This window comes from Lottia gigantea (genome assembly GCF_000327385.1).
Source record: "Lottia gigantea unplaced genomic scaffold LOTGIsca_6, whole genome shotgun sequence".
NCBI classification, from domain to species: Eukaryota; Metazoa; Mollusca; class Gastropoda; family Lottiidae; genus Lottia; species Lottia gigantea.
This window is the reverse complement of record NW_008710049.1, coordinates 4,311,269-4,333,033: the sequence shown is the minus strand read 5'-3', so window position 1 is coordinate 4,333,033 and position 21,765 is coordinate 4,311,269. Positions and strand designations below refer to the sequence as shown.

Genomic DNA, 21,765 nt, shown 5'->3' with positions numbered 1-21,765 from the left:
ACCGCACGTGACAATGATGTTCTATTTGACCCCAACTTACTTCCAATTATTGAGAAACAAAATATTTTCTTTGCTGCTTTTGTTTTTTAATCTATTTTGAATGGATGTTATTTTAATCTGAAGCGGTAGTTTTAGGGTTAATTAGGAGAGAAAAGGTAGAAATAATTGGAGACAACCAGTCTACTGCAGTAACAATATCTTTTTACTTATTCTGCTCCCCGTGTGTTTATTTAGCTATATATCGTCTTCTCAATCAAATTTCAACTCAATTTCTGGCTACCTGTATTCTCTGTAAGAAATAATCTCAACTCTTGATTTGGTTTGGAAATTAAAATTAACTCAAATTATACAGACGTAATGGTACTAATTATTTTATTTGGGTGGACTGAAAAAAGAGAATAATCGTTGGCACACACAAATATTTATCGAAGTAATTTCTATTTTAGAATGTATATTACCCGCAATATTTTCAATTTTTGGTGACCAAAATAAACCATACTATGACGGAAAAATCCCAAATTCATGTCACAGTGGAATGAATTGTAGATGATTCGAAATCATATTTTTAGATATATTAAACATTTAAGAAAAACATTAAAATTCTTACCAAAACTGTAGAAAGAAAATCAAACCAGATTTTACAAAATTTTATTCTACAATAAGCCAAGTTATTTTTAAAAGATTTTTTTCTACCGATATCAATATTTCAGTTTCATTTCTTACTGCGGTAGATCTATTTAGGTGTTTTGTTAATAGATTATCTTTACTAAATCTTTATTTTTCTTTCTGAAAACCGAGGTTTTGGGTAAATACCAGCGTTTAGAATTATAACAATTACATAGAGTGAAATATGCTACCATATTTCATAGCAGTGATCCCCGCTACCGACTTGTCTTCACGTTTCTACCCCCGCCGTCAACTACTGAGTCTTCAGCCTGTCAAATCCCATCCCGTTCCTCGAGCTGCAGTCCTCTGATTTATTTTCAATAGATTATTCTTTTCGACACGGTCTATGAAACACTCTAAATATTCAAGAGTTTTTTAATGTAAAAATAAGTGACATTTGATAAATATTCAAGAAACTCAAGATTTACATTGATTTAATTGTATCTTGTTTATTTTCAGGTAGAGGATTTCTCAATTAGATGTTTTGACCAATCAGCGTTAACGCAACTGTAATAAGCCCCGCCTACTTCACTGTAACGTCACCTGATTGGTCGATACAGGAGTGATAAGTGACAGACAAGGGAAGACGTCCCATGATTCGAGGGTACTTGAATTACAAGTTTGTAAACAAATGTAACCTCGTCAGTTTGCTATATAGTAACGAACGTTCCTACTCCTCTGTATTCTACTATTGCTGTCACACTGGAGAAAAACACGGTATTTGTGGACACTTCGTTTCCCATGTTAGATTCGACGCAAACGTGTGATTTATCAGGCGATCGTGGTGCTACGAGCCCTGAATTAACCGACATGAAATCCAATCAAGTTGATATTAACCATCTATTGAGTGCCGTCGATACCGAGATGACGATGGGGAGTGAAAAAGGTGACCCCACGGAGCGACAATTGACTGTCAAATTGGAAGACAGACCGTTATGGGAGAAATTTAAGGAATATACGAACGAAATGATCGTTACGAAGAACGGCAGGTGAGTCTCAACTACCTTTTCTTTTTTTCATGCTTCAATTACATTATGTTAATAATATTACCGTCCGACATCTTGGACTCGAATTGTTTGAGTGGAAATTTCAAATTTTCTTCCTCAAAGTAAGACCCTGAATGACACCGTTTATGTCTCACCATGGAGAGTCCATATACAATCCAACAGGTGCCCTTAATCCACAAAGTATATTGATTAAAACGTTCATATCTAAACACTTAATTTGAAATTTCACTTGAAACATGGCTGTCACAAAGCCGATGACTTCATCATTTTTTCAATTGACATTTTTTACATGAGTATCAATATACCCGGAAAATTTTTCATCCATTTACGAGTAGTTACGAGCAACTTTACATAAACAGGCATAATAACTCATAACATAATCTCGTATATTATAGAGTTTTATAAGAGATGTAAAGACAATTTGTATTTAAAAAAAACTGTATGGGGCAGGCTATTCTCGTCTTTTCATGGTTAATTTAATAACTGATGGTACATTGATGAGGTTCTTTCCTCTCCCTTAAAAATCTTTTTTGACATTAGTCTACAGAGCCATAGAATATTGGCTGAATCAGCACCGCGATTAAAAATACAGAGATATAGATTACTTCTCTTATTATAATCTTATGCTTTAAATTGAAGATATAACATGTTAAGGATTTGGCCTAAATCTTGTATGAAGACCTCCAACGAGACTTGTTGAAAATGTTGAAGAGGTAGAAAAGGGAGATAATTTATGTATGTTCACATCCAGATATTGTTCTAGAGTGTCAAGTGAACACTGAGCTAAGTATTGACACAACAATTTGTCTGGTACATTACATAAATTACATAGATATACTTGTAAATCTTCTTGAGTTATAAATACTTTATTCTGATCTGAGAACCAATTCATTTGGATGTAAAACTTCATTTGGCTGGTAAATGACTAAACCTCAGTTTAAAATACTGAAGTTAGATCTTGAAACGACACCAATTTCATTAGGACTTAAAACTTCACCATAGATAAACATCAACTGTTATTCAAAATAAAGATATTTTTGGGCTAAAATATCTGACATGAAACATACTTGATCAGGAACATAACACGATGATTAAAGCATTCAATGAGCAGAATATAAGCACGACATCATTTAATATCTAGAGTATATCTACACATCCATTCTCTCTAATTTTACCCGTAATAATCCACAAAGATAGCAAATGATAGACTTATATGTTAAAGGACATAATATATGACATGTGGACCTTTCTTACAGTAGGTTACAATGTAATGTATTTGCTAATAGCGTTAGCTTATGATCAAAACCTATGCTACAGTTTACCATTTCCACTTCCAACCTTCTACGGCATTTTCTGCATTGGAATTTTTGACAAACCTCCAACTGTAGCATTTTTAATTATGTTAGCTTTAGTCGAGAATATGAATTAATACTATAAGGGCCCAAGATACAAGATAAAGACTGATATATAAGTTAAATAAAGCATAACGTAAATTAGGTCACCCACAATGCTTGCTTTCTTTTGATCCATTTTATATTTAAACTAGCATGTTTTTACCACAAAATCATGTCCAGTTTCCGCCATTGAAACAACTGGTTATAATGACCACAAAGTACATTTATTGTTGATTATTTTTTGATAAATTTTATAGAAATTAAATGTTAATTTAATGGAATAAATATGTTATTGAAAAATCTTCAATCACTTACATTGGCATGTAATCAAATAATAAACTATGACGTTATTTTTTGAATATTACTAATTTTTTTAAATAAATAACTCATAAAAACCAATTATTTCTATAAACCACAAACATTCAGAAATTGTATAAAACACAGTAAATACGTCTATTGTGATGCATGTAAGAGTTGATGTGGTGCAATTTGTGCAGCTTTAAATTAAAAGAAAATGGAATGAAAAGACCAAATAAATAGAAAGAAAACAATAGACATTGTCATACTTATAGTTATATCTAACTATTTATAAACCACATGAATGAAATAACGTTTTTATCAAACTTCAAAACAGTTGGAGATTTTTCTGGGTTTTTGTTTTAAACCACAATACTTGTTAGTTAAAAATCAGAGAATATCCTCCCCTCTTTTACAACAGATCTGACTAATCTGACATTTTTGGTCAAGTCATTGTAGAGTCATCTCGCCCATGTGCAGAGAAATGTGTAGTTTGAAAAGATTTGATATAACACTAAACTGATATGTACTGTAATTCAGTATCTGATATTCAATGCTGATTGGAGTATTTTTTCAATAATAACATCAAAGAATCAAAATTAGTTACAAAATAATCATTTTAAGTTTAAAGGCTGGCATTAACAATCATGCTATCTATCTAACTATGACAACATGACATCGGCTAACCATGCAGACCACAGAGAACGGCTATTGTGCCACTTGCAAGTTGGTGACGTTGGTTCATTTGAACAGAGAATTATTGGCCTCTTTGCATACACAGATTAATTAGGGTTTGAATATAGATTGATATATCATTGATCCTGAATTATTGTCCTTTTTACATACAAAGTTTGAAACGAGAGTGTAAATTAGGGTTTAGTTTGATTCGTCAGTGATTCTCAATACTGTCTGGTTTCCACACGACCTACTTTATTTATTTAGGTCAATGTACGTGCATTATAATTATATGACCTAAATCCAATAGGTAATAAACAACAGGCTTCTCAATATCATAAAAACATCGTATTGTATACACGTGTTATTTCTCAAGATTGTGATATAAAAACTGGGTAATAATTATGAGAAAGGATTGAATATGGTATCAAGAACATGTAGAATTTTATTTAAATCAACATTTCTTTTATTACCATAGATTTAATGATTATAAAAACTCACGAACACATGGTCTAACTTACATCCTATGTAATTTATAGTAAATTTTTTTACATACGGGACTGAAAAGCAATATATTATCAACATATTTGAAATGACTGAGTTACTGATATCGAGGCCTGAAATAGTAGGTGCAAGACAACAACAGTGCATATTACGATATATAACTTTAAAAATAATACTGAAATACGCCCTATTACTAAAACAGGTAATAGAAGGCACATAAGAAGATCTAAAAGTTGTTTCAATAATTTTCGGCATGATAATAATGGCATCATGTTTTCTGTTTTCAAGACAGTCGGACACATTTACACATTTATGAAGGTAAATCTGTAAATATGAATATGAAACAGAAAAATCGAAACCCAGTAAATCATTGGTATTGTTAATAAAATAAAGATATTCAGTTCAGGCCTCTTATTATTTAACATAGAAATTATCTTATCAAATGTGCCAAAACCGACATGATAACTATCCGTGACAATTTCTTTATATACAATTAATTACATTTTTATTGAATTGATAGAAAACTAAAATAAATAGTCTGAAATCTTCAAACCGTTACCTCGGAATGTTAATAAATTAGGCGTCGAATTTCAAGATTTTGACAAAATGTATTGAAAAATAGAACATGAAATACTATTATTGTAAAGTGTTTGATATTTTGTCTGCTATGAAAATATTCAAATTTATTTCATAAATATAGTTTCGACATCAAATTTATAGCTTCTTCCTTTACTCTTTTTACGGTTTTTGAACAAAAAGGACCATAAACCTACGATGTGGTATGAAATTTGAGCCGCTGAGATCATTATTTTATCGTTTCTTTCTTTATTTAGGTTGAAATTTTACGATTCCCACTATTATCACTCTTCAATTAAAAAGGATATTAAAACGTTTAGTTGAAGGGCTATTCAATATGGCCGTCTATAGCCGATGCCTATCTTAGAGCAATAAAGGTCGGTCTACCTACAGCACTGTGACACGGGTGGTGGGTGATAAAACACTAAACTGGCGGTTATTAAAATGTTAATATACACATTTTAACATTATTTTCTTTAATACCTCGTGATTAAAACTATATCATTATTTAAATTACTACCTCGCCTCCCTTCATTAACTTACTATCGATCTATTCAAACTAAACAAATACAGCCCAATATCTCATCCATCGATCTAGCACAAATCAAATAACACCAAATTTGTTCACAGTGTTTTTGGATTAAAAGGAGATTTGGGTTAATCTGGTGGTCATTTGAACTTTGAACCGACTGTAAAAGTAGGATATTGTAGCAAGGATAAATGTGTAGAGCATGCTTGAAAACAAAATTCAAAATGTTTATCAAAGTTTCAAGATGGTCTGTACTATTATCCATTTTATTAGTCTTTTAGGTACTTATTGCAATTTAAATCTGCAGCTTGGGTTTCTTGAAATATTAGAATATTGAATAACCATAAGCTGCAACATATCTTGTTTGTGATATAACATTTACACTGAACGTTATCACAAAAAATCACGAGTATTTACTTTACACGGTAAAAAACAATACAATATTCAGAGTGAAGAAATTCATAAAAACTCCCATGTACAGAACTGATCGCGGTCACAGATAAAGAGATCTGCTTAAAAATTGGATGGAATTAACAATTTACATCATCATACAATGGCTCAATCTGGATTTTAGTCTAAACCTACAAAATATAAACCAACTGTAAAGTAAACAAGGACATGGATTAACGGGAAAGAATAAATAATTGGTAATTTTTAAATACATTCACATCTTATTATTGACGATGTAAACACTGATTTTACCAAAATGTTTCCATTTACATTGTTTAGTTATATAGTCTGGCACACAGACACAATGATAATTTGGATACAGAATATTGCATGGGGATACTTTTATAGATACAAAATAATACGTGAATATATATATACATCTATAAATCGTAAGATACAAATTATGCAGATACAAAATTAATTATACCAAATGATACACATAAAAGAAAATTATACATAATGATACAAATGTGTACAAAATAACTCAAATATAGATACAAATAAATATGTTCAGGGATATAATTGAATACAAATGATACACATTTATACAAAATTATACAGAATGATAAAAATGTATACAAAAAAAACACACACATAGATATAAATAAATATTTTCAGGGATACAATTGAATACAAATGATATACATAAATACAAAATTATACAGAATGATATACAAAATAATATTGTTAAATGATGTTACTGAGCAAAAGAAAAACGTATATTTATATTCTAAAAATTGACGCAAATGATGTGCATGAAAAGCATTAGATATTTATATAGATATTTGCAAATATTGGTATTTTATATTGATAATATTGAATAAATTTGCATATGATTAGGGTTAATTTGAATGTTATACAATGTTACTTTTTTTTATTGAAAAAAGCACAGTTAAAAATGCAATGATTTGGAAAAAATGAGTTAATTTGTGCAGTTGAGCAATCACTGTGAAAAAACATATGTTATAATATAGATATTATCTCTCAGAAGTTACATAAGTTATGTATTTGATTGCATAATTAAAAATGTAACAAGTCTGATTTTTAATTTGAATTTCAAAAATTACCATAAACATAATCATTACATGTGCATCATAGAACATCAAAAAATGTTTAAAAAATCAATATTTGTTAATTGCTGTTATTATATTTACAAATCTAGACTAATTACATTCGAAAAATATATTTATCGTGTATAATAAATGTTTTAGAATTATTTTTAAAATTTACATATTATTTTGATATCTTGTAATTTTTTTCAGAAGTGCACAACGAATTTAGACGTTGATATACTTTTCGGCAATTTTATCTTTTTTAATATATTTTCAAATTGAAAAATTGTGAAAAAAATATGAAAATTTATTATAAATCATTTTGTATTTTCAGGCGAATGTTTCCAGTGTTTAGAGTCTCTGTATCAGGAGTGGATCCTAACGCCATGTACACCTTACTCTTGGATTTCGTACAAGTTGATAACCACCGATGGAAGTATGTGAACGGAGACTGGGTGCCCGGCGGCAAGGCTGAACCAGCTGCCCCTAACTGTGTATATATCCACCCCGATTCCCCTAATTTTGGAGCGCATTGGATGAAAGAGCCTTTATCATTCAGTAAAGTGAAATTGACGAATAAATTAAATGGTGGCGGACAGGTAAGAAACTCTTTTATTTATATACATTACAGCATTACAGACCGAAAACGAAATTTGAATTAATTCACAAATCAAAAACAGTGTACAAAATAAGTTTATTTATTTATTGATGAAAATATTCCAATATTCTTGTAGATAAAATTGTACATAGATATTTTCAAACAACAAATTTTATAAATCAATTTAAAATTGAAATTGTCGATGAAATTTTATCATGTAACTTTGTTAATCCATTGTCAATCAAAAATATTGAAAAATATATCGTGTTAGTCTATTCAAAAGAGTAAAAAGAGCAAACAAACAGAATAGAAGTGTACTCGTTTGAAAATATTAAGTCATGTATTTTCCGTAAACAAGCAGGGTATATCAGTACAAATTACGTATATTGACTGGTCGGAAGTGAGTTTATTATGAATAGATATTTCCGCCATGTTTCTATTGGTACCAATTGCACGAGCAAGAGACCCACTGAAGGATTACGTACATAATCTAAAAAATGACGAAAATATAAAAAAAAAAAAAACGACATAATGATTCATGGATATTTGCGGTTTAGATTATGTCATACGCTGTTTGACTTCAGAGGGACATTTAGAAATTTTGTGATGATTAAATTGAATCAATTTCAGAGAGAAAGTTTAAAATTCTAAGCGGAATTAGTTTTGCGTTCCTTTCAATGTTCTTTAAATTAATATTTTAATAGTAGATTTGTTTGAACTTAATATTCATGATTCACAGGAATTTAAAAGAGGTTAGAAAATAATTAGCAGCATTGGCATCACAATTATTTATAAAAACGAAAGACTCGTAGTGTGAACGAATTAATTTGGTTTTGTTGTTTTAACAGAGACGGGGTGTTAGATGCTAATTTGATAAATTGGCTTTCACAGAACCAATGGTAAATCAAAGAATGCATCTTCTTTGCCAGTTTAAATGCTAATTTTAAAAAAAATTTCGTTTACCGAAAATATTATTAATTTTTAAAGAGATCGGTTCATGAAAATTTTTGCATAAAAATGAAAACGAAAGACAATTTACTATAGTCGATATTGTTTGGTTTTAATTGTAAAAATAAGCTCAACGATCGATTTCCACACGTCAGTAAAAAAAACCTCGTATTGATTACTGACTTGATATTCATGTCTATTTATAGAGTAGACTCGATCAATAACATTTAAATTAAAATATCAGGTGGCAAAATCGATTACATTTCATCGTGCATTTCATGTGCAAATATTACACAATCTGTTTATTTCACCTGTGTCTGTTGATGTTTTCTTTCGGGAATTTGACATCACAAGGATAAACTAGGCTAAAAAATCATGAAAATAGGCATAAAAATTGGAGAAGAGCCTCTGCAGTCTATCTTGACTGGAATCTCAAACGTATATCTTTGATGAAATTTAAAATGGGAGTTTACATACACATCATCCTTATTTCTTATATAAAAAAAATGTTTCAAAATTTCAAACCTTTGATCTGGGATAATATGCAAAATCAAAGCGATCATTAATTTGTAATCACAGTTAAAAGATTTTACTCAGCTCTTCTTTCAGCTGCATTCATTAAATTTTTATACACAAATAACAGAATATTTTATTGAAAGGATGACAAAGGTAAAAATGTCGGTATAAAGAGTTAGGTTTACTTTCTATTTCAACCCTTTAAATTCAATATTTAAAAACTGGGCCACGTCATACCAGGGCTTTATAGTTCTAGTATATTTTATTAAATTAATATTTATTTTAAAGTAAGCTTCTAAATTTAAATTTTTCATTCATAGAAAATAGGTTTCCTTGAGATTGTCAGTGCGAGTCAAAATAATGTGTGAATTTCAAAAATTAATTGTGAAGACAGAGGCGAAATGTGATTCCCTAAGGTCAATCATAAGAATTCTTCCTATTCTTCAACAGATAAATTTCTATCAATTTTCAATGAGAATGCTGACTTACTAAGCAATATTTTTAATTGTCAAGAGTTTTTTAAACAGAATATTCACCCTTGATTCTCGCCTCCTTAAATGATTTTTGAAATTGTGTTTCCTAAACTCTCGTGATATTTTCAAATGTACCTCAATGACCCACCAACAATTTGTTAGTTTATGTTGGCCATGGCTTTGCGGTCAAACTGGTGTCCACGCTTTACGTTAGTGAAATTCCACCGAGACACCTAGGGTTATCATTTGTCAACAAAATCGGCAAAAAGATATCAGAGGAATGAGAAAAAACTACAGGTTTTGCTTGTAAAAATACACTTTTCACTGATATGGTTGTATATGGTGGACACTTTTTTGTTGACGAACGCCACAACTCTAGAACAATTCACAATGGACAATGATTTCCGTATGGATTAATCAAATATTTCTTATAAAATAACTAACTGATAGAACAGAAAACTGATATGCTTCTCATTGGTCAGTTTTGAATTTTGAATCCAAGTGACTGGCACTTTCTAATTTCGCCCTTATTTGGTTAAGACTTTAGAACTCGAATTCAAATTTTGATTTATTTTATGGCAATGATAGCCTTAGTTGGAATCGTTTTAAATACATTGTGTGTTGATAGCCTTCTATTGTGGCATATCTCAATCTGCCAAGATTACCAGATTCATCTATATGCATATATATTCATATTGACAAGCATCGCTAAATTCTTATTTGTTTAATTTCAAACTTAGTTTGATATCAGTCTGGTCAATTCGCTGCATGTTAGATTATGAGGTCGAAATTGTGATATGACTCAACGTATAAAATACAACACAAATCTGAACAAGTTTGAATCTGTAATTTTCACACCAAGTAGAGAAGCGTTAAAACAAGAAAAACAGCTCAAATTGAATATAACACTAACTATTAGTCAAAAGTCAATAAAAACTAAAGTTATGTCGAACCAAGTTAAATTTTCACCTCGGTCAAATATGTTGGATATTAGTTGAACGTGGTTTATGGAGTTAGAATAAACCGTTAAATCGTTCAACCCTGTATAACTGAGAGTTAAACCGACATGAAAACTGACTAAAGTAGGAAATTCTTACATCATCTCAAACATGGCTGTCTTCGTTATTCGATGGTCAATCCACCAATATTAGTTAATCTACTCGTTAGTGTTTATGTGGCAAGATAAACAATGATTCTGTAATTGATTTTATGAGAATAATGTCCAGTAGATGCTTTAGCATTAGAGACTGAACTATACATGGATCAAATAAATTGTTTTGAACTTTGACCAAGTTATCCATTCTGGTAAAACTGCCGGTATGCCATGCACAATCTGTTTCATTCAATCAAATTTGTTTTTAAGATTTGTCCGAGTGATCCATTTCGACTAACTAAAACTGCCATTGTGTCAAGGTTACAAGTGACCATCTAAAACGGATACAATTGATAATTTTTTAAAATACTTGAACACTTAGCAGACATCTTCAGGCATTTGCAATGATGACCAATTTTCTGTCGGTCAATTGGAATATAGAATGCCGGATCTGAATAGATCAATATTGGTCTTTTCTATAAGGTTTAACACATACAACGTTTTCATAATTGCAATTTTATTTTATAGTTTCTAAGATCAGAAAATGGGAACTCTCCAAAAGCCTATTGTAATCCCATTAATCTCATTTGCCAAGTGTTGACTCTCTACTTCAGTAAATTCCAAGCCTTTTATCTAATATTGATATACAGGTTATAAAGTCGATATAACTTCTATTTTTATTATAAATTTACTCAATTCATTTTCTTGCTTAATTCAACTTATTAATTGTTTGGTTGTCTTGAGAAGTTGCCCCAGCATTTCAAAATCCCAATCCCAATTCCCTATGGAAATCTTTTTTTACAATTTGAGGTCAATTATCTTGGACATTATAATTTCACCAAGATGCATTATTCACTATCTGGTTAACGAAAGTGTAATAATATATAGAAAAGAAAGTTAATAAGTAACGTGTTCTGAGGCCATATTTATTGATAACGGCCCACTTGTACAGTCGTTATTTTATCAATATACCCCACTTATAACTCATATACACCGTTTTACTGGTTTTTCATTGGTTACTTCTCTCTTTGATGTCCAAGTTGAAACTACCTGAATAAAGACAAGTGTTCGACATTGGGGTCTATAATAACTAAGCATATAACAGTATTGTTAATAAGAACCCAACCGAATCCCTTTTCTCTAAACATCGCCTAGATAACATCATTTGCTTTGACCAATTTTTTTCAAGTATGCCTTTTTAATTATTCTATTTTTCTTCTTAATACTATCATATTTCGAGTTAATTTTAGGGATAATTTTAAGTCCTGTGGTCCACCTAGTCATTATGCCCTAATTGAATTGAGAGTCTCAGTCACTATGTACTCAAACACTTGTATGACATGCGGTACTTTTTTGAAAGTTTTTTATTTCAATTTTTCGAATTAGTTTCCGTTCACTGGCCCCTATATTTGTTGACAAGGTTAATTTGTTTAAGGGTCCTTCAAAACTAAACGGCAACATATGGCCTAGATTCTACTTAATGGTAGAGCTTTGTTCATTTTGTGGAGTTTGTTTTTCATCTCAATTTCGTTTATAGAATATACTTAATTTTTCAAATTTATTTATCAAATTCATATGTTTATATTTTTTATCACAATTCTTTTATTATTTATTTTTATTTATATAATATACATAATTATATTTCTTTACTTTCAGATTATGTTAAATTCCCTTCATAAATACGAACCAAGAATTCATATCGTTAGAGTCAACTCCAGAACACAGAAAAAAAGTATCATGACATTTAGCTTCCCTGAAACACAATTCATTGCAGTCACAGCTTACCAAAATGAAGAGGTAAGTTCTAAGATTTTTTTTCTGTTGTACTGCCAGCCGTACGTACATTAAGGCTACAAGGCGTTATTGGAAGATTACCAGTGTCTACACTGCAACTTTTATTCATAGGTTTGCATCAATCTATGCATAATTATTACATGTATATTTTGCCATTTCATTCAAAGTTTTCTTATATTATTGTCTGAAACAATAAGAATTTTTTTGCTCATTTCAGAAGATTTTAATTTTGTATTTTGCTTTCAGATAACATCTTTAAAAATCAAACATAATCCATTTGCCAAAGCCTTTTTAGATGCCAAAGAAAGGTGAGTGATGTCCCTTGTAATTATTTAATTTGTTGAAACCTTAAAATGTCTTAATCTTGTTAGTCTCCTCAAATTAAACCTCAACATTCATTTTAATTTGACAAATTTTATTGCATTTTAATGAAGTCTTGACAGAGTTAAGTGAACTGTTGAAAATAAACGCAAGTATCTTTTAGTTTCGTTTCGTTTCCGCTTGATTTCACGACAAGAAAGATTTTTGTAAGGTATCTTTTCGTGTCTCGGTAGCGATGACAGGTAGATAGAGACAGCTTAATGGAGGCTTAATCATATATATTTCCTAAATAATGACATATAATTTAACCACAATACAATACTCTTATCTTCTTTATTTCAACGTACAAAATCAATTTCAAAATCCCAAATTTTAATCAGTTCGGTTTTAGCAAGTTTTGGAATAAAAAACATCAAAACGAAATTTTATATGAAATTATATGAAATTACTTTTGACTGTGGATTAAGCTGGCGTTATGTGATACAGGGTCGGTTTTAATTTTCTCGGGGTAAAATTTCACCCAGTTTTTGTGATTCTGACATCTTATTTATCTTTAAAACCATAATGAAATGTTGTGAAGACTGGTAGAAGTGTCTTGTAGTTTTTTAAGGATTTTTAAGGATTAGCAAGTTATCCTTTAACATGACTAGTCACTATCATTAAAGACATTTCTGTCATTTGAGAAGTCCTCAAATAATGATCTCATCTCTGTTGAAAACATAAATCATATCTACATTTTGATGGTTTTAGAGATACGTATAATTTGACATGATGTAGCTTTTATGCAATCCAATACATCAGTAGTGGCCTTTTTAATTAAGAATTTCGTCTCTTAATTTGATCAAAGGAATATTTGTGGACAATATAAGTACAATTCTAGAGTAAATAATTGTCCAGGAGTGTTCTATTCCCTTTTATTAAGTAATCATCTTTTAGTAATATTTGTATACATACACAGACATGTAGGGACAGGGGCCTATAATGCAATTCAATATGGCAATAGAGGTTTATTATGTTGGGCATCGAGAGAATATCAAATGTTTTTCAAGATTGGTTTACTGGCAATCCCTGTTAAATTTATCAATGCCAAATATACAAACCAACAGTTTTGGGTTTGCATACATTTAAGATTAATGTTTCGTTTTGTTTTAATTTCAGACCCGAACAACGAGAATTTATAGATGATCCTTTAATGAATGACCAAAGAACATTTTCACATTGTAAGTACATTTTCTCCTTTATCTAATATTTGAAGTTAGTTCAAAATTAAACCAGATCGGTTGGCAAAAAATTGAGCAAAACAACAATAGACACTTAAGAGCCAACTAAGAATTCAAGTTTGCAAGCGACTAACAAATTGTGATAAAAAGTATAGTCAAATTACTGAATTAATTAAAAACAAAATTTACATCAAAATAAAATAAAACACATTATTGCACGAGAAAAGATTTATTGATGGTAGGCTACACTTCCCCTTGTCCGGTAGGCATAATTCCAATTTCTAAGATACTGTCAAGTTGACCCAATCAATACTGATCTCAAATCGATATTATCGGATTGATTTTAGTTACTCTATATAATCTACTACAATATAAATAAACACATTAAAATATCATAAAATATTTAATTTACTCCATAACTTATCGAGGATGTCTTTGAAATATTCCATGTTAATGTTTTAACGACGTCAAGAATTACTAGAGAATTATTAAATCTCGTATTTGACGCCAATAATTGCCAGTTTGTATGAGAAAAGGATTAATAACTATAATACTGAACATGATTATAAATATTTTATAGATTTTAAATTGTTTCAAAAACAATTTAATATTGGAGGTATTTGTGTGGTATTCTTATTAGACACATTAAAAACTTATAAAATTTTATATGTTTTAAATATTCTTTCAAGGTGGTCTCAAATCTGATGGACAAAGAATAATACTTTTTTCAATGTATATCAAGTGTTGCACTTCTATAGTAAGGTGTGTAATGCACTTCAAGTTTATGGTTTTAAGTTAGTCTACTACATAGTGCAATTGATATATTCTATAATATTTTGAGGGCATTGTCTTGGAGACATGCCTGTGCCTGTGCTTTCGTACAATTTGCTTTACCGCAATTTCACACCCTACAATTCCTAATAATGATTCGTCTTTAAAATGGGTACAATCCAATAACTTTCAAGAGGTTGGAAATAATATTAATAATAACTAGAATAGGGGCTACCTTGGTGACATTTATCTCATTAAGCCAGTCGCCCCCTAAATTCATGCAAACTCTTTAATTCGTGGCTGGATATTTGAATTCGGAAATTTTAATGTAGCCAGCAGGAAGTTCAATATTGACCTATGTTTATCGACGCCATTCCTATATTTCTATGTATAACAACTGATAATCCATGTATTGTAAAGTGTGTAGTAGATATTATATCATCGTTTATCATATAGTGTGAAATTATTAAATATCCGTCAATTTATATTAACATGGGGTCGCTTATCGCTCTAAGGTCGGGCGTCGCTTTGAGAGCACATGTTTTCTATGTTTCGTAAAAATTGTCTTGACGATCATGATCAGTTGTTTGATTAAGAACAGCAAAATCAAAAGAACGTCTGCTAATGTCACATCAAATGGAATTATAAAAATCTGTTTTGATGATACATAAATCTATCAACAATTTTCTTTAGGATAGACCGGGATTCCGTCTTCTGGAATTGCTCTTTCAAAATAAGAATTCATGTAAAATACATAGTATAGTATAGTATAGTACAATACATAACAATGCATAACTGTTATCTGAACCTATGATGGACTGTTAGTTATTGTAACTAATAATGATACAGGGGGTGTCTCAGTATGAAATTTACTACCATTCGTCACGTAATGGAGGGTTGAAATCTTGATAATACTGTACAAGCTTCACATAAATTATCTAGACTTGTTTGGATTGAAGTCTTAGATCATTCTGTAATCTTTGACTGTTAACAGTTGGCCAAGTAGCTTGTTGGTTTATTCTATCAGTTTATCAGTACTACAAGATGGTGCTGCCTGTAGTTGCCATTGGCCTAAGCTTAAGCAAAGCATGGGGTAAATAAAAACAGTATAGTCTCTGAACCAAAAAAGGACATCTTTCGTTAGAGCGTAATCATGTCGATTAATCATAAGAAATATTATAAAGGAATACCAAGGGATAAACTAAGTCAAATATTGTTCACTTTGATGTCCATAGAAAATGTAAACCTCGTCAAATAGTGTAGACACTAAGTATTATAATAGCCTTAAAGTTGAATATCAGACTCCTATTGCATATTGAAATATATATAAAGTACTCAGCAAGATTTAATCCTAGTTTAATAGACATCTAATCCTATTAATCCAAAATCAGACGCTCAGTACGCTCAATTTAAAACTCCCCACAGTTCACTTGTAATGAGCCATGCAATATAATGTAAATTCATGCATATATTAAAATAAATCACCCAAAGGGATTAACGTAGTCGATCTACTGGCACGAAAGGGGACATAAATTTTAAACAAATTTCTAGCCATAAAACTCGATTATATTATATATGCGTTACAACATTAGAATTTACGACAAGTTAGAAAAAAGTTTCAATAAAAATCCAACATAAAAATGAAATAAAAGTCTTTGTAGTTGTGCTTTAAACCTCGGGAAGACATGTTTTTGCTCAAAAAAATCATGGGAAAAATGTGTTTAATTTTCACGAAATTGCTTATATATTGCACTAAGGTTAGATGTTTATGATATTGTCAATTATATGAAACATAAATTAAACATTAATCCGATTAGAAACACATAAACATTAACATAACTCGAGCAGAAATATATATAATTGTATTGAAATAAAATGCAGAACCGTTTTGAACGTTATAGTAGCAAAATTACAATGATCTTTAGAGTGTCTATGAACTAACAAGTTAATCATGAACCAAAACATCAGTCGATATGTGATGTATTGATCTTACATATCATTAAAACAAACCACTAGACTAAATCGAATTACATCATATTTCTTGCAGAAATCATTTAATAGGTGTCAACTAGTTCAAAACAATTAATGTCCATCACGGATCGTTCTCAAATTAGAAGTAAATTTTAACTGGTATGTTAGAATAGAAAAAGAGTCGAAATTCAATCAATTGTATCAAATGCCTTGCTTAAATCATTAAATACACCTGAATAAGTTCAGAAGTCTGCATGGTATAATATGTTTGTAATTATGTATTTAATATGGTATGTTGTACTTTTCAGTAACGGGTACATGGTATTTACCTCCAGGAAGTCATGCTCTAGTCCCACCCCCAGCTCATCAATTCACCAACCCCCTCGGTTTGTCTAATCCTCATGGCTGTGATCGACTCTCATTACGGAATCCACGACCCTCACCTTATTCTCATCCTTACCAACGACGATCACCTCCAGGTAAGTCGTCTTTTCTTAATAAATGGCAACACGGGTAGTTGAATGTTAGTAATCACAAGGTAAAAAGTACCTATACACTTAAAATCAAGATTTACAGACCGAAAAGTCTTTTTAAATGGCAACAGGTGCATCAGTACTTAAAAATCTCAAGGCTAAACTGCATGTGTACTTATACAAATCGTTATCTGAAAGTCACAGGCCGTCGAGGTGGTAGACATAAAATAAGTACGCGTATCATGAGATTCAGCATTTTTCTGTTCTTCATCGGTAATCTAAATGGTTAGTAGTATAAGCAGTCTCTCTTAAAGAGACAGATGCGCCATTTTGGGTGGTTTCTGCGTCCTGAATATATTATGTAAATAGTCTTCAGAAGTACTAGAAATGTACAAATGCACCATTCCTTCAAAAATATCTCATGCTAAGAATTTCTTTTCCTATTTCTAAAGATGTCTTTTCTATATATGACAGTGTCTCAAGAAAAGACGACTCTTCTTTTTAACTTTAAAACACGGATAATTCTGGACACTCATGACTTTGAAGGCTCAGATTAGCTGTGGTAACTATTACTAATTGGCTTGACTAACTTCCCGTTTCTGAGACTAAGGTAGGATTGGGCAAAAAATGGGGAAATAATGAAAAATCAGTGCAACTTTTGCTTCAATTGCTAATTAATGGTTCTCATTCTCCTCATCATTCGAAATTTGTAAAATCAAAACGTAAAAAGTCGAGAGTTATAATGTGAGAGTACATTTTCAACAAAATTCTCAAGATATTTGAAATTTAATCTCCTGTTTACAAATATTGACCATTCAGACAAACCTGTGACTGTTTCAGTCTAAAAATAACTCAGTGTCATAAATACCTCATTTAATCTACCTAAAATGACCAGTTCAATGTCCACACTCAATGACACATTTCTGTCCGAGTGGCCTATTTATCCTAATTTCTAGTCATATATATCATAAAAAGATTTTTTTCACGGCCCCTTTTAGCTTAATAAATCCGTTTTGTGCTATACCCCCGATTAGCTGACGTATAATTTTATTCATTTCATAAGCTCAATATGCATACAATAGAATATAAACTTCCATCTCTCTGACCTCCATTAATCTTATCAATCAAAGACTTAATATATATTGCATTGAACTAGTATTATTATTATTGACTTAACGAATCGTCACTATATAATTTGACTAAAGGTAGGCTAGCTGTAAGAAACTGAAAAGCCAAATTTCAACAATATAGCTTACTAAAATAGAAACACAACTTCTATTGTCGTGAGTGGTCACTATATAAATTGATCGCCATCGCTCACATTGGACCACGAAACGAAACAATAGGATTACAAACTTTTAATCCTCTTTCACAAATTTGAAATTCTTTCTTCGAATTAACCATTCAGCCATTTTGGTTTGTACAAAAGTGTAACTGTAGATTGATAATGAAACGAAACAATAAGTAACAAGACCTGGATTTCATACGTCTTTAAAGTCAGTTACTCTTACTTAAACTGTAAAAAACAAAAGAATTTGCGATTTTCTCGTCTCCCACCTCTCTAAGTCTGCCTGACCATTTCACCGTTAACATTTTACGTGACGTGAACAGGTTTAACCACGTCATGGTCGTTACGGAGTGGCGGGAATCATCACGTGCTCTTTGGCGCGGTAAATGTCACGTCACTCTACTGACGCGATATGGCTCTGTAAATATTCAGAACTTGTTCTGTACAGAAACACTTACCAACAATTTTGAGACTTACGTTTGGCGTTCTGACACGTTTTTAAAAAACTGACTACTTTGTTTCTAAATGATTGAATATTCTAAGCGTTGATGTAGCTACAAGTTGGTAACATTTTGTATCGGTCGGTCGATGTCACAACCTATGGAGTTTTTCACAAGTTAATATTAATCTCGACTTTATTTGTTTGAATTTCTCACGATTGACTGTTACTAATTGCTCATTATTATGAAACCCGATGGATTAAATTTCATATACAACCTTATTAAGTTGCGATTATGTGCTAACTCAATAGTTCTAAATTTGTTTCAAACAAGGGAAAAATATTTTTGTAATTTTAAAATAATTTTAATTTATGAGACCATAAAAGATAATGGAGGCCCTGGAATTCTATATTTTCAAAATAACAGAACATTGAAAACAGCATTGACAAACACAATATCTTCGCCATTTCGTTAGAAGAACTTCTAGTATGTGTAAAAAGGGAAACAGTATTAATGTCTGTGTCAGCAGAATTGTTCTTGCTGTCACGTTGTTTATTCCTCAGAATCCCTGTAAAGTCTGTATGCGTGTATCCCCAGGGAGCCTTACTTGCAGCGATAAATTATGACGATCGCTAGGTATGATAATTGATACGATTTTAAATATCCGCCATTCTTTGTGTGCGGCACCAGTTTGAATGAAAGGTTGATTAATGTAAAATGCTAACCTCAGCAAACAACATAAAATCAAATGAGTTGTACTAGTCATCATTGTTTAATGATTAAAATGGCGATCAATATGTTTTTCTCCTGATTAATTTCATTGATTTTGAACCACAATAGAATGAATGAGACAGAACTTAACCCCTGCAGCTCATCTGGGAACATTATTTTATCATTCTATCCTCATTCATTCATGCTACGAGAAAAATATCCACAACAAAACACCCCCTCCTTTCCAGCTGAGGTGTATCCGGGCATTGCGTGTGGTCCTTCCAGGCAATTTCGACACCATTTTTAAGTAGAATTATGGGTAGTTATCGTTGAACATTAAATGACGATTAGTTAGACATGAGAATTTATCGATTTTTACTTTTATGTTTTTCAGGTAATTTCTCTCGGGATATGGGCTCGAATTTACCAATGTTAAACCTAACAGAAAACTGGGCACATATGTCGGCTGGTAGCCATAGCATGTTACCAAGCAATCCAAGCAGTAGTCAAGGCAATTATGGAATGTGGATGAGCGGTGCAGTTGGAAATTTATCTCCAAATCAAAATTGTGCAATGCCTTATCTCCGCACCACTGCACCCTATTCCTTCCCATCATCCACTACGACAGTGACGAGTATCCCACCCGTCCCATCAGCTTCTAGTGTTGTGTCTCAGGCCTCTTACGAACATCCTTGTGATATCTCTACCTACAGTACGGCACGTGATAGCGCTCGAACGAACTGGAGTCCCTTAACACCGCCTCCATTATGAACGTGAAACGTCGCCTGAGGTGACAACAAACCTATCTTGACTAAAACTGTGATACAGAAACTGCAGGGCGTTTTGCATCAGTGCTTCCTTTGAGATGATAAAATGGTGGCTGAAAAGAGACGATGATGGCAGTTAATGTCACCATTTAACCCCTCACCACGATCCATTTATACTCGAACTAAAAAAACATATCAACTACAGTCAATTTCTACTCATTATTCCTTTATTACTGAAATGGCAGGCGAATTGACAAGGTGTGTTGTGTTGAGAGGACAGTTTAATATCGTCTGTCTCCAATGCTGTCGGTGATTCATTCAAATTGTCTACCGTAATAAAATACGTAACCAAATATATGTATCCAGAGACGAAATATTACGACGTGACCAGACAAATTAGAGATAGTTAAGGAAAATGTTTTATTTAGTTGAAAAGGTCGGCAAGAACGTATTGGAAATATTTAAAATTGCGAAAATGGAGGAAAGGTTCAAATGAATGTTAAACAGATGAAATGTGACGGATGAACCCATGCGGTGGTCCTCCGATGGGAACCGGAAGTGACTAAATAAATAGCAAAGATTTCCCAATCGTAATTCAGAAACTAGTTCAAAGACATTGTTTACAAATACGAACGTTAATCATAGTTCACATTTTATATCTTAAGCTTTAAATGGAATGGTAGCAAATTATGCTGGAGATGTTATAAATGAATGCTCTGTATGAAGTTAAGCTACCATTCAGCAAAACTTTTAGCTTCTGGCTGGGACAGTGAAACTTGCTTCTTAACTTATGATTGTTGTGTATATGTCTTTTCTTGTATATATATTAAACAAAATGTTAGCTAAATTATCTTTAAAGTCTTTCTACTTTGCAAAGTTTTAGTTAAGGAAATGTACGGGAGAATACAAACACACTGAATTTGTCTCGAACATTCTATCATGTATGAGTAACGCCCCTTTTAAAGCTCTTCTGTCATAAAGAGCGGAAAATGCAGGTGTGAAATTAGAGCAGAAGGCTAAACGAGGTTAAGACACGAACTAAGGGCATAAGTTACTGAATGAACGTCCAAGAATTTGAAATTATCAATCCAGTTTAACCCTTGATTGCAGAGACATGTTTTCGTGTTCACATCTTCGCAGTCCAAAATATCTGGCTTAGTTTTGTCGTATAGTTCTATAGTATTTATATTCGAATGCATAAACTACTGTGAAAATTTGAACCACTGGTCAA

At 31.5% G+C, this 21,765-nt stretch overlaps 1 protein-coding gene across 1 annotated transcript; it reads left to right on the top strand.

Annotated features, from left to right (window-relative positions):
* Positions 1-1,407: 1,407 nt before the first annotated feature.
* LOTGIDRAFT_154800 (hypothetical protein) lies at positions 1,408-20,538 on the top strand (the record flags this gene model as incomplete). The annotated part of the gene is made up of 7 exons (XM_009063997.1): positions 1,408-1,655; positions 7,485-7,749; positions 12,435-12,575; positions 12,819-12,880; positions 14,052-14,113; positions 17,164-17,334; positions 20,162-20,538. The coding sequence occupies 7 exons, from the start codon at positions 1,408-1,410 to the stop codon at positions 20,536-20,538; spliced, it is 1,326 nt and encodes a 441-aa protein (XP_009062245.1).
* Positions 20,539-21,765: the final 1,227 nt, after the last annotated feature.